The sequence below is a fragment of the Myxozyma melibiosi genome (assembly GCF_037950935.1).
Source record: "Myxozyma melibiosi strain Phaff 52-87 chromosome Unknown BZA70scaffold_7, whole genome shotgun sequence".
In the NCBI taxonomy this organism is placed as follows: domain Eukaryota; kingdom Fungi; phylum Ascomycota; class Lipomycetes; order Lipomycetales; family Lipomycetaceae; genus Myxozyma; species Myxozyma melibiosi.
The window spans coordinates 559,356-573,472 of NW_027042921.1; the positions used below are offsets into that span (position 1 = coordinate 559,356).

A 14,117-nucleotide genomic window follows, 5' to 3' on the forward strand; every position below is an offset into this window, starting at 1 on the left:
TGTGAACAGCTGTGCCTTTCCACATTCAGAGATATAAGACCGCAAAGCACTGTTTTTTCTGCTATTTGTTTATCTATTCATAAACTACATCTACATCTTACTCTCTACAACATCCCCTCTTTTCTTTATATTCCACCTCTCCGCTGCCAACCAGCGACCCTTCTCGCGAATCCGCCCTCTCTCCTACCTCAATCCACAACCCCAACCCTCCGCTTCTCGACATTTTCGTGAACTTCACCTTCACGACTGAAAACCGTCGACCGTCGTCCACTTCCGCTCTTTCCCCTCCACCACCGCTACACTCCCCCGTCCGCAGGCGTAAACAGTGCAAGATGACTATCCGGTTTCAAGGAATATCGATGCGGGGCAATGCCCTGGTCAAAGTAAGTCCCGCCCCCTCCGCCGTCTTTTTCCTCCTCCTCCTCCTCCTCCTCGGCTTCAACTAACACCACCCCCAGCTCGTGCTAGTCAACAGATTCACCGGCCTCGGCCGCCACAACGCGGAGCGGATCTGCGCAAAGCTGGGCTTTTACCCGCGCATGCGCGCGCACCAGCTGCAGGAGCCGGATCTGCTCGCGCTCGCAAAGGAACTGCAGGGCTACACCGTCGGCGAAGCATACACCAACTCTGTGCGCGACAATATCAGATCGAAGAGAATTATTGGTACTTTTGCTGGTCGTCGCCATGCTCTTGGGTGCGTTCTCCTCTTTTTTTCTAATTTCCAAGTGTTTGTGGTTGTGATGGATAATTAACGTGCGTTTTTTTTGTTATTAGATACCCCGTGAAGGGACAGCGGACAAAGAACAACGGTTTGACCGCCCGAAGACACAACAGAGGCCAATGGGACACAGAAAAGCGCAAATTCACAACTCTTCGACAACTCGACCTCGCTCCGTCCGTGTCCACCGTCGTCGGAACCTGGGCTGTGTACGTCTCTCATCTCATCTTTTTCTCGTTCTCGTTCTTTGAGGATTTAAGCTAACTGTTTTGGATATATAGCAACGCTGCTGTGCGGGCAAAGGTCCTGGTCGACAAGATCAGGTTTTGGTGAAAATACCGGCGGGAGAGGAGCTCGCGTGGCATTGTACATACTACATACATAACATAACGACCGGAGATATCTATCGCACAGCGCAAGAAATCATGTTTGTATAATAATAATACTACAAGACGTCTATGACCTCGACATAAGCTAGAAGTGTATTTCTAAAACTGTGATTATACGACGAGAATATGCGTGACTAGAGAACAAACGCCAGATGCAATCAATATACAAAAAAACCCGACCAGCTGGAGCGCTGATTAACAACCAACCCCAGCGCAAACAATACAAATAAAAATGTACACAGGAACGGAAAACCCCTCTGCTCGCTCAAAGGATGATACAATAGCAACAAGAAATAAAAATAAACCCAAACCAGAGCAAGTACGCAACGAAGCGAGTAGACAGACCCCCGATATGAATGAACCCGCGGTGTTTATAGCGGAATAATGATAATCGTCGAGACAAATATGAAAAAAAGAAAGTAGGAAATGACGGAGGATTCAGCTTAATCCGGACGGTTTCTGCGGGTTGAGGTATACGCCTACTAAGCAGTTTGGTTCTTGATGGAGTAATATCCGTCTACATGCACCAAATCAGTCAGTCAGTCTCTCAACACGCAAACAGCAAAATCAGCAAGACAGCACCACGCAAACTCACGATTTCCGATACTCAACAGCGCCGTTTCCAGACTCATCCAAAACAGACTCTTTGGCAGCCAGGAAGAGTTTCGAGGCATCTTCTTTCTGAGCTACCCCTCTCACTATATTCTATCGTCAGTATTCCCGCTTCCTTCTCTCTCTCACGTTCGCTTATCGCGACGACAAGATGAATAAACAAACAGCAGAATAGAAACGACGCACCATCTAGACACATCCCGGTCTTGCTATCAATCAAGATAAACCCGTTCGCAGGCGTACTCAACGTCGCCGATCTACCTCATCCCATCGTCAGCCCTCTCTCTCTCTCTCTCTCTCTCTCTCTCTCTCCCCTCTCCCCCTCTCTCACTAAAACTCACATTTTATCAAACCAATTATACGAACTCGTCGCAAACTCCATCGCGCGCTTCAACTATTATCACAGGGGATGATATATAGAACACAAGAGTCTAGGAGAAGGTAAAGGGGATCAAAAGTGCCAGGCCGAGGTTTAGGTTCTCGGCGGACACGGGCGTTTCCGACGGACGCTGCTGCTGCGCTCGCTCGCTCGAGCTGCTGCTGCTGATAAGCCGTGTTTTTGTCTCTTCTTTACCTGCTTTGTTCACTACTGATATTCACTGTTAAACTAAACAGGAAATACTCGCTGCTTCTTCAATACTCCTCTACAATCAACACCTCTTCACTCCTTGCTCGTACTCGACCTCCACTCTCTACTCCTCTGCATCCTCGTCTAAAACTCTGATTCCACTTTAACTCAGTTCGCTATCTCGGAAGATTACCTCACGCACGAGTCATCCAGATCTGACTCTTTCACCCCCATCTCTACTACTACAGCTTATGTGTTAAGTCAAACAGGAGCGTATTTTTCAATATCAAGAAAATATAGATACAACAACGTAACATCAAACCACAAAAATAATATAGAAAGCACATACTCATCTTCTTTCTCTTTTTTCACAATAAGATAATATAAGATAATAAAAACAGCAAAAACGCATTTATAAAAACAACTCTTCTCTCGCCTGCAACTGCGCACATCAAAAAGACGCTTTTCTCTCTTACATGCCAGTCATTCCCTGCGTAAGCATCAGCCGTCCGCCGCCGAGGATCGGTCCCATCGGCGCCATCTCCGCGGCGGCCTGGTTCTCCTTCTCCTTCGCCTTCTGCTCTTCGACAAAGGCCTCCAGAGATTTGATCTTTGTCTCTTGCTCTCTTCTCTTGTTGATCAGGTAGGGCTATAAGAATGTTAGTATATAAAAGCTGCTTCAAAAGAGAAAAACAAAAAACTCACAGTAGTGAAATCACTGAGACTATGTCTCCACGACAACTCGGCAACAATATCCTCGCGGATGAGATCGTAGCAGGTATACAGCATCGCCGCATAGCACTCCTTATTACCCACATCAACAAAGTACTGCAACAGCTCCTCCACAACCTCGATCTTCCCGCTCACCGCCGCGGTCTCGATCGCGTCCTTGAACAGCTTATCCGACTTTGACAGCTCGATCGACTGCGCCCACCGCTTGTTGTTGCGGTAGATCCGCGCCGCGATCTGGCGGAAGAAAATCAGCCCGTCGGACTCGAGCCGCTTCGCGAGATCGAGCGGGTCAAAGTTGTCAAAGTTGTCGACAGAGTCACGCAGAGACTTGTAGTCCTCTTCCTCGATCAAAAGCTCGTGGTACGCCTTGTTCACCGCCGCGTTGTTCTGGTTCTGGACTGCGACCAAAAACGGCTTGATCAGCGGGATATTGTCCGACTTTTCAAACATCCGCACAACTCGCGTCACATCAATCCGCGGCGTCAGCGCAGTCAGCAAATCAGTCAACAGCTGCGGCTGCTCCGCAAGGTAAAAGTTCAGCGCGCGGTAGTAAATCTCCAAGTTGGCGACCTTGACAATGATCTCCTTGAACGCAGAGTGCTCGAACGCGTCCGCCGCATGCTCCATGATCGCCAACGCTGCATTGTCCCACTCGTCGTAGTGGCAGTACAAAAACACAAGCTCCGGCCACAGGTGCGCATCCTCGCACGCCCGGATCGCCTTCGGAATGTTGATCCGCGACCAAAACAGCTTCAGGTGCTCCATCATCTTCTCCGGGTGATACTTTGAGTACAAAATCGCGAGCTCCGTAAACATGCCCATATGCGCGCGCTCAAGTCCAAGACCCTGCTCGAGCAAAGCAATCAGCTCGTCAAAGTATCCGTTCTTCTCGTACGTGTTTACAAGATCAAGCAACTCCTCGGCATGAACAATAAGGTTAAGACCGCAAATCTGCGCAAGTCTAAACTCCTTCTTGTCAATACACGCCTCGTTAACCTGCTTCCACACCTTGATACTGCCCGCCTTGCGCGCAGAGTCGACCGCGGCCTGGTAGTCGCCAATGTACACAAGCGTCGACGCCAACTTGGCCCAGTTTGAAATCGATCGGTACAAGATCCGCGCGGCGTCGTAGTTCTTCTCCTCAAACAACGAGTCTCCGACCTCCTCCACATTCGCAACATTCGCGCCCGACAAAAGCTCCTCAAACTCAGGAAGCTTGCCGACCCGCGCGTACGAAAGCAAAAGCTGGCTGTCGACAGCCGGCTCGCGAATCGTTTTCCGCGCAAGGTTCAAAAACTTGATCAGCTCATCGTCCTTGCCCGCGCGCGACGCAATCTCAATCACCTCCAGGTAATTGCTCGGGTCGTTCGCGCGGATGTAGGACTCGATCGAGTCGTTGATGCGTAAGCCGTTGAGCTGCGCGCGTCCGAGCAAACTCCAAACCTCGGGCGTGTCGACTTTCTCGGCATATGTCTCGGCACGGTCAAGCGACATGATGTGGTCGACCAGCACTCCAATAGCCGCCTGGTGGTTCTTCTGCTTCTTGTAGATCTCGAATCCTTCCTCGTGCAGACCGCTGTCGATCGCAATCTGAGCAATATCATCGGCGTCGTAGCTGTCCAGTCTATGAATGTAATCCATGACCTTGGCCTTGTCAGCCTTGATCGCAGTCAAAATAAGCAAGTTCTGCAAGTTCGTGTTGTCGTTGAACGGCGAAGGCTCTAAAACAATCTTCTCCAACAACTCAATCAACTCAATCGGCAGATCCGCAGACATAAACGCCTGCACAGCAACAGACACGTCATCCGGCGAGCTCGACTCGGGAACCGCAGTCGCCACAACCTGGTCAACCAGCTGACGACGGTGGATGTTGTTCTCGTTCAACACAAGCGCCCACAGCTCGGCGTCCGCGCGCGCGACAAGGTATCGCGCCTGGTGCTTGAACATCGAGTTCTCGTTCGTGATCTGGATCAGCTCGACGTCGTTCTGTCCCTTCTCGTAGGCGATAAAGGCAAGGTACGGGTCGCGCTTCTCGCAGTACTTTCCGACAATCAGCGAGTTGTACAAGCTGTTCTCGCGCAAGAACTTCTCGGGGTTGTTGTTGCTGTCGATGTAGATCTTGGCCAGAGCATTGTAGAGCGCCGGATCCTGCGAGCCGCTGGCCATGGTAGCCTCCAAGAACGGCAAGATGAGCTTCAGTCGGTTGCGCTTCTCGACCTCGTCGACGAGCTCGTCAAGAGGCACCAAGCCCATGACCGATTGCAAGAGAGTCTTGATGATCGACTCCTCGCAGTCGACGTCAAGCAATCCACCAATGACCGCGGGAGTGCGCGTGGGGTTAACCTTCTGCACATAGGTCTCAATGAACTGGAACTGCTGGTTCTGGTACAAGTACAAGACAAGATCGTGGATGTAGTTGAACCGGTCGCAAACAATGATGAGCGGGAGCTGGTCGGCAAGCTTGGCCTCCTTGAGAAAGTTCTTGACCTTCTCCGGGTTGTACACGTTGTTGTCGCGGCAGATGCGCTCGACTTCCGTGAACTGGCCAATCTGGCACGCCGATCGAATGTACTTGAGCACAACGTCGGGATCCTGCGTGAGATTGACAGTGCTCTGCAGGTAGTAGTACAGACCCTCGAACGACTTGAACTCCTCAAACAGCGAGATGATGCGCTGGGGTCCGAGCAGGTCAGAGTACTTGATGGCAATCTGAATCACAACCTGCAGATTCTGTCGGATGTTCACCCGCAGCATCTCGTGCAGGCACTCGAGCGACTGCTCGACACTGAGCTTGTTGCCAAAGAACTGCACGAGCCAGTCCGGGTTGAGCACGTTGGTGTGCACAATCACGCGCTTGATGTCGCCAATGTCTTCGTAGTGCTCGAGCGCACGCTGGAACAGACCGGCCTTCTCGCAAAGCATCGCGATACGGCTCTTGTCGTAGTAGCTAAACATATCGTTGCCAAGAATGGCGTCGGCAACCTGCGGCGCGCTCATGAGGTTCATCTCCAACAGACGAGTCTGCAGCGCACCTTGCTCGGGAAGGTTATCCTTGAGCGCATCAAGCAGGAACGCTGTCGCCTGCTGGATCATGTTCTGCGACATGAAAATGTCGACGACCTTGCTGAGATCGACCAGCGCGCCACCTTCGTGGTTGGCAAGCTGGGTCGCAAACTCGGCTCCCTTCTCGGGATTGATGCGCACGAGGTTCTGCAGCAAGACCGAAAAGTCAGGCGTGTAGCCGACCTTGGAGCAGTACGGTAGAATCTTCTCAAACTGACCGGTCTCGGCAAAGCAAGCCACGACCTTGGCGGGCGCATTGCCGCGAAGGTAGACACTGAGCGCGAGCATAGGATCGTAGCCGTGCACAACATCTCCAAGCTCCTCAGAGCACTCGAGCTTGTTCTCCTTCAGCCATTTCTCGAGCAATGCCTTCTTGTTGGACGACAAGACCGGGCGCGCAAGCTCAATAGACTCGTGGCGGTTGAGAGTACCCTTGTCGAGCAACGTGCCAAAGTACTGCAGAATAGGCGAGGGCTGGCCGGGAACAGACGGCAGGTGCTTGAACTGCTCGATCGTCTGCGGAGTGCGCAGGATTCCGCGGGGAGAAGTGGCAGCAACGCGGGCGGCATCCGCGTACTGGCCGGCGGCAATAAGCTGCGAGAACTGCTGGACGTAGAGATCGTCGGCGCCCGAGAGACCCGCGCGCGAAGCGAGAGCGATGGCGATGCCAGGGTTCTGGAGGGTCTTGAGGATGTATGGGATGACGGTATTCTCATCAACAGCAACCGACAGAACCTGTCCCTTTCTGTTGATCGCCATAATTCCCGAGGACGAGGTATGGATGGTCGAGGTGAACACCATCGCGTTGCATATTCTGTTCATGAAGATGCAAGTTCCGCTGTCGAGGTCGTAGAGGTGGATGAAGCCGTGCTTGGTCAGCATGTACAGGATACCGTACTTCTCCGACGCCTGCAAGGCAACAGGGAAATCCGACGCAGCGTCGGCGGGTATGTAGATATCGACGGCCTTCTTTGCGTATTTGGGACCGGCGGCCTGCGGATCGATCTCGATGATGTGCAGCTTCGCGCCCGTGGCGGACCGGGTGGCGAACGAAAACAGCTTCGAGTCCGAGGTCGCGCCGTCAAGGCGGAGACGGGCAAAGGTAGCGGCGTGGCCCTCGATGGGTTGCGACTGCTTGCGATCCATCGAGTAAAGCTGCATGTGTCCGACTACGCGTCCTTGCTCGGAGGCGATTCCGACCAAGACACTCCATTTTCCGTCATGGTCGACATGGTAGTTGATCAATTGGCAGGCCTAGAATGTCAAATAAGTTCTGATTAGTCGGCATACGCTAGAGTAGTTAAAGAAGCATACTTACAGCAAGCGAAACGTGGCGCTCAGTAATCTTGACGGGCGCAGCCTGGGTGGAATCAATGATATCCCAGTGGTAGATGCTGGTATCAGTGACCAAGACGATCGACTTATCATTGAACCACTTCCAGTACACGACGTCCTCGTCCATGACGTGCGACTTGAGTTTCTGCTTGAGATCCAAGTTGAAGATCTGCAGCGTGCGGCCCTGGGCGCGCAGCGCAAGTACGTTCTGCGACGGATTCATGATTGCCGAGTCGGCGGAGATGTTGCGTCGCACGATGCTGTTGCCATTGTGGAGATCGATGATGACAACCTGGGCACCGGCTTCGGTGGTCTCGCGGACGCTACAGCATTGTTAGAACAGTCCAATCTCATCAATTACGGCGCGGAAGATACGCATCAACTCGCAGAAATGCCATCGAAATACATACCAAATGTAGTGATCGCTCTCAAGAGTACATGTATTGAAACCAATGGACTCCTGGGGGATGCCGATTGACATCAAATTCAGGTGCTCCTGAAATTGGATTGGCAAAGCAGCTTCTGCCATGATGAAATGCTGTAACTTTTGCTTCTTCTTTGCTCGCCAATTGTTTCAGCTCAATACTAATATTGAATGGCTTCTTTCTTGCTTGTCTCTTCCGAGGGAGTTATGATTGGAGAAGGTTGCTCGAGAAGAGTCTGAGAACCGATCCGAATCAAAACAAATCTATCCGATCTACCAATACAGACTGTGCAGAAAATCAAAAATCAGCCGGCTATTCATCAAACACGCAGAATCCGATCACGATCGCCCGAGAGCGGCATGCAAACCAAAAAGGCGGTGCGTCGAACAAGCTGCGATGCTGTTCCGCTCCTCGGCTGCCCCCCTCCCCGAGGCGTCCGAACGCAAGGCCAGAAAAGATAACACCGCCCCGCTCACCCGGGACCCAATCGCAATCAAACAAAGCTAATCAAATTAACAAACAGCACTGCAAAGCTCACCGTGTATCGAACCGCGTCTGGTCTAGTGAGGATTGGATGTCGATGAAGAAGGCAGGTGGATGGGATGCGCAGGCTGGAGAAGGGGTGTGGGCGGATATCGTTTCGACGCTGCATCGACGTGGCTCGGATGCGCTCTCAGCTGCTGCGCGCTATGCCCGTGAGTTGTGATATGCACGTGACTTCACTCACATATACTGTTTTCAGATTATAATTGAGTGCTGCTGGATTGATAGGTGTTGGATAATTGTAGGTGTATATTGTCTGTTTACTAGAGATACAATGCTCGAGGTCTATAGAGTACTGTGTGGTTTCTGTGGCTGGATCATCTTCAGCTTGATCTGACCTGTGATCCACACCGACGACGAACGGCTGCGACCATCCCAGTCTACAGTCTCAGCAATTGTCCCTACTTTCGCAAATCTCCTTGAGTCTTGATTTGACGCGACTGAATCTGCCTGGAGCGATGGCCATTTGTGCTCTAGAGGCTATGGTATTGTGAAGACGTGCTGTTGATAGATCAGCGCGATTGTTCAGCGCGGCGTTCAGCGCTGGTTTTCATCTCTGATTCTCTGTAAGCCATCGAGCTGCAGTTTGCACTGTCATAGCGGAGACTCTTATTTGAGTCGTGTGGATGTTTTTTTGGCTTCAATGATGCCGTACGACTAGCAACATCTTATGCTTTGTTCAAGCTTCGTAACGACAATTTCACGGCGCCTTCAAAAAGCTCTTATTCGAGAATCATGATCCGCCAGAGATAAAAGTTGCAAGCATGCCCCGCCTATTTCATCGCTGTGTATGCTACGATTGACCAGATCGCTTACACTTTTGTGTATGAAGACGATATGTATATGGGTTTCTGCACTGTTACCCCGCCACTACTTCTGAGTACGATGGATCTGGAAGTAACTGCTACTCCCATCATATCTGACTGAGACTCTGCTTTGGCTTCTGTTGTGTCCTTTTTGGAATCAATCTCATGATTCGCAAAGGGCGCGTGGAAATCCACTCTGCGACTCACTGTTGCTGGACATATTTGATTAAATACTGTAGACTTCGCGCGATCGTCGCAGCGTGGATCCAGCTCAGAGCTATTTACATAACAATGATATTCTTACCGAAAAGGTTTTGTAATAATCTCTTTTTGACTGCATAAGAGCACAGAAGATTATCGCGATGAGTACAGATCGCAGATTGATACTCAAATCAATCAGTACCTTGCGCTGTAACGGTTCGGTTCTCAGCTCAGATCTGCATGTACAAAGCTGACCTAGTTGCATATAATGAGCAAATGTGAAGAGAATGAGAAACGAATGTTGAGTAGATACTAAAGCAGACGGGCACAAATATGTGCGCAAAGCTATTTATACTCTGGCGTAGATACAAAGAACATGGCATAAGACAATGGAACACAAATCTCAATGTACCGGTTTATTCACGCAAACAAGGGATTGTCTATCCAACAGCGCACGAAATTTCTCCATTCAATACACAAAACTCCCTCAGACGTCTTCCACGAACGCGCGAGCGCTGCGATGATTTATATCTGAAATATTGAAATATCAGCACCGACCGAGTCGCGCAATCTTCACAGAATCCCTGCATCGCTTCGACAGCTCAGCTTTCGATATTCTCCAAACAGCTCCGACCATCAAGACGGTTCAGTTTTCGTTTGGGTAGAAGTCACTGCTGGTTAGAAATTAGAAATGAGTGCTGTGTAGAAAGAAGTGCGCGACGGGGTCGGTTGCGCGGCGGGGTGAGTGTGAGCAGTAATTATTTCAGCACCGAGTCGCGCGTTCATCAAAGTACCCTTGCAGCGCTTCTTTAGCTTAACTTCTTTTATTCCTCTGGCTAGCTTCGACGCCTACATGCGTATACTCTTTTAGAAAAATATATACCATAGATAGGTAAAAATACGCTTTGCAAAAGTAGACGAGCCGGTTTATATGGTAAGTCCTCGACTGTATCAGCTGTGTGGTCCACCGATACGAAATTCCTCCAATATTTCCACATGATATCTCTCCTTCCAGGCAACCATCAAATATTCCTCTCCGATCAAGTTCTGTTGATCCAAACAGCTGAGTGGATAAGACGAGTCTGGTCTGTACATGGATTTCTAATCTTGGGTATTTGGTCAGGTTAAGAGCGCTGTACATGAGTGCGTGTTCGCGCGATATCCTCCTTCTCAAGAAGAGGAAGAGCTGCGAGAGCTCATCAGCCCCCTCATCCACCACCCGCGTCTCCACCCAGCAAAAGCAACAACTAAAAATCCGACATCACATCTCTCAAATCAAAAAAAAAAAAAACTCATCATTATGCGTTGCATACGAGTATATCCACCACCGCTTACGCGTTACAAATAAAAAAAGTAAATCAAGACGTCGTCACCGACGCTTTATTTACACCTTTCCGAAACGGGTATAATAATAACCAAGCAACCCACCCGGCGGCCTGTCAAATTTGCTCACGATGGGTACCTTTTCTAGGGTTTTTGATTAGCTTTATTTTTGTAGATGTGGAGTATTTATTGCTCAGGATATTAGTTAGAATGCAGATACGGTAGGAGGTAAACATGGAGAGCTGATGAGAAAGTGCTTGCTTCTGGAGAGGAAGGAGTAGAGCGCCGCTTGATACTACGTAATTGGATGCACGCAGCGTATCACCCACCCGACCAAAGAAACATATGTCTTTCTGCTCTAGGCTTCTTCCGACTAAAGAAATCGCATGGAAAATTCTACAATAGAAGAACAGGCACGAAACCACGAGAAAAAACCGCACCATAAACCATGACGTCATCCGCCATCTCAAGAAATCATCTCAATCATCGTCATCGCCTCTCAGCGCAATTAGTCTACGGCGGCGGCGGCGTGCCTTGTTCCTCGCAAACTATCGTCACACGTAAAGTAGAGAGTAAAGGTGATCGGCGCGCGCTGTTCTTGCAAGGTACACAGGCAGCCGTTCTGGAGCCGGGCGATAACGCTAATTAGTTTTTTGTTTTGCTTCTATTGCTGAGGGTGGTTTTCTTCACGCGTGGCGGATGCAGAGGGAGTGGGTTTATGCAATGTACGCGCCTCGTGGCGGGAGGTTCGTCAAGTCAAGCATCAGGAGTGCGTCTACCTCCGAGAAAAGTCTGCAGAAAGAGTCTGCAGAAAACGACGGGACGGGACGGTGGTACTGAACCGACGAACGGACGATGCGATGCACATATCCTTCCTTGCCTTGCCACTTTTTGTGCCTTTGCTGCTCGTCTGGCACACAGCGACGAGCAGGCTTCGTAAGCTGTTCTGGTATATGAGTATCATCACTGACTGCAGCGGTTGAGTGTGTGCTGGGGTGGTTTGCCGGTTGCCAGCATGAACGGTTTAATACGCTCAGCTCAGTACTCTGATCTGACATCATGCCAACTTTACAACTCGAGCAGCAGAGAAGAAGCAGAGACCTGAGCAGAGAGAGACTTCACTTCATTCAACAGAACGCACAAGTCGATCGAGATAGGAGCAGTCTCTTGCATTCACATCCCAAAGCAGATCGAGGGCTACGCGCAGGCAGCAGGCAGCAGCAAGCACATCTGTGACAGCACATACACACACAACAGCCTACATCCTCAAGTCCTAAAAATACCCTTCATCATAAACCCAGCAGCCGCAGATCCACCGCGCGCTCTATTCCTTATCCACTCTCTCTACTCTCTGCTCTGCATAAATGACGACAAATAGCCGAGTCGAGTGTTCTAGTAATTCGAGTACCGCGATAAGCGCAGGAACCGCACCGGTGGATACAGGTTAGGGTACAGTGCCCGTTTGCGTCCGATGGGGTAAATTTCTCCTGCGTGCGCTCGCTCGCCATCCCTGCCGTCGTCGAGGGATTTACGGGCCGGGCGGAATCTGCGGAATGCAGAGGTACGATGGAGAAGGTAGTGTAGTCTAGCGTAGTAGTCTTAGAAGATAGAAGTCTTAGAAGATAGAGAGAGTACTGCAGGAGTATCACCCAGACGAACACCGTCCGCTGTTCAGCGACTCGCACTCCAGCAGCAGCAGGAGGACCCAAAACCACGTATGACGTCCAAGCAGAGGCTGTGACTGTTTCCGCGGGCCGGAACAGCATCATGGCATGGCGTCCACATCCGGTGTTAAGATCTACAAGTGCTATATTCTAGGATAAGAGAAACGCCGTCGGGGTATTGATACTCTTGATATCTCTATAGTTACTCGGTGGGCCTGAGGAGGCGGCGAAGGAGGAACGCGAAGGGAAGATCGGCAAGGCAGGATTGCCAAATCCGGCGGATTCTACGGTTGATAATCAAAAGTCTTATCCGGTCTTTTGGTTCTTGTGTAGGTATTTTTGAAATAGCTGTTTTTGAACTATAAGTACAGTTTACAATAGAGTAAATCTCACAAACCCGTCTCAAACAATTAAAAATATCTAACAAAAAAGTCGACAGAAGCAGCCGGTGCAGAAGCAGAGGCAAGCAACTGAGGATTACACGAAAGTATTAAAAGAAGCAGATTAAATGCAAAGAACTCCAACAGATCGTCCCAAAATACCTCTCTCAAATGTACCTCTATACCCTAACCAACGAAAACAGGAGCATGATAGAGCCAATTCCCTCAGGAGTACATGCGGTCGGCGAGCTCCGCTGCGAGCTGCCTATCCTTGCCACTGATAGAGTGAACAAGGAATGCATGGAGATGACCAAAAGAGAAAGACATTAAGAGGAGGAGTCGCTCATAATTTCCGATGAGTCAAGATGAAAACAGAAAAACCACGAAAAAGCATCATTTCTAAAACAAGGGTAGAGAAATGAGGCATTTACAGGACGAGAGCGATGCCACCGGCAACGACGGCACCGAGGATGCCAGCGCCAACGATGTTCTGCGAGCCAGCAGCGGCGGACTCAGTGGCAGAGGGGGTGGCGGAGGTGACGACCGACGAGTTGGTGGTCGAGGTGCTGTTGGAGGAGGTGGTGCTGTTGGTGGTGGTGTTGGAGCTGGAAAGGGTTAGCAAGGGGTGTGACTATGAAAAAATTTGCCCCTGGGAGAAAGGGGAGAGAGCAGATAGGGGACATACACAGCGGCGGAGACACCAGCGGCGGCGGCAAGAGCGGCGATGAGGAGCTTGAACTGCATTGTGAAGGTAGTGGTTGGTAGTTGAGCGAGTGTGTGTGTGTGTGTGTGTGTGTGTGGTAGTGGTAGTAGGAGAGTAGTGTGGAGGGAGAAAGAAGGAAGAGAGGAGGGTGGGAGGCGGACGGGAGTTATATAAGGCGGCAGAACGAGGGAGAACCGGGCAGAGGCAGATACGGCGGCGAACAGGCGCTGCGCCACTCAAACCGGGTCGTACCCACCACCCTCTGCCGTGGATACCGGGGTGCTGTGGGTATTTTTAGAAGCCGATCGAGAAATTAAAATAAAAAAATAAAAAAACTTTTCACCTGCCAGCGGACGGCCGCGCGTTCGCTCGCTCGGAGCAGCCCTTGCCCTGTTTTGCCACCGCCGCCCTCGCTTTCGCCCTGTTCGGCGTCACCCGGCTGGCCCGTTGCCATGGCAAACTGCCTATTCGGGCGCACTGCCGGATCCGTGCAGGTCCTGCGCCTGCGAGAAAGCTCTGGATAGTCAGATAGGAAGGCCTGGCTGGCTCGCGCCTGATGCGGACGACGGTCAGAGGCGAGCATGCCATTGCTCAGTGTCAGTAGCAGTAGTCAGTATCAGTAGTAGTAGTCAGTCGTGAAGCTAGATGCTGCTTA

General features: G+C 50.7%; 4 protein-coding genes across 4 annotated transcripts; 1 reads left to right on the forward strand and 3 right to left on the reverse strand.

Annotated features, from left to right (window-relative positions):
• Positions 1–179: 179 nt before the first annotated feature.
• Positions 180–1,204, forward strand: BZA70DRAFT_185263 (uncharacterized protein). Its single transcript, XM_064909980.1, has 4 exons — positions 180–383; positions 459–694; positions 775–927; positions 1,000–1,204. The coding sequence occupies exons 1-4, from the start codon at positions 333–335 to the stop codon at positions 1,049–1,051; spliced, it is 492 nt and encodes a 163-aa protein (XP_064767858.1). The 5' UTR covers positions 180–332; the 3' UTR covers positions 1,052–1,204.
• BZA70DRAFT_280092 (uncharacterized protein) lies at positions 1,188–2,520 on the reverse strand (the record flags this gene model as incomplete). The annotated part of the gene is made up of 4 exons (XM_064912889.1): positions 2,061–2,520; positions 1,906–1,976; positions 1,703–1,805; positions 1,188–1,624 (listed from the first exon to the last, which is right to left on the reverse strand). Coding segments are annotated over exons 1-4 (289 nt in total), but the record flags the coding sequence as incomplete, so codon positions are not given.
• Positions 2,521–7,815, reverse strand: BZA70DRAFT_280094 (armadillo-type protein). Its single transcript, XM_064912890.1, has 3 exons — positions 7,401–7,815; positions 2,993–7,336; positions 2,521–2,936 (listed from the first exon to the last, which is right to left on the reverse strand). The coding sequence occupies exons 1-3, from the start codon at positions 7,638–7,640 to the stop codon at positions 2,760–2,762; spliced, it is 4,761 nt and encodes a 1,586-aa protein (XP_064767860.1). The 5' UTR covers positions 7,641–7,815; the 3' UTR covers positions 2,521–2,759.
• Positions 7,816–13,186: 5,371 nt separating this feature from the next.
• BZA70DRAFT_295965 (uncharacterized protein) lies at positions 13,187–13,710 on the reverse strand (the record flags this gene model as incomplete). Its single annotated transcript, XM_064914509.1, has 2 exons — positions 13,187–13,364; positions 13,445–13,710. Coding segments are annotated over 2 exons (359 nt in total), but the record flags the coding sequence as incomplete, so codon positions are not given.
• Positions 13,711–14,117: the final 407 nt, after the last annotated feature.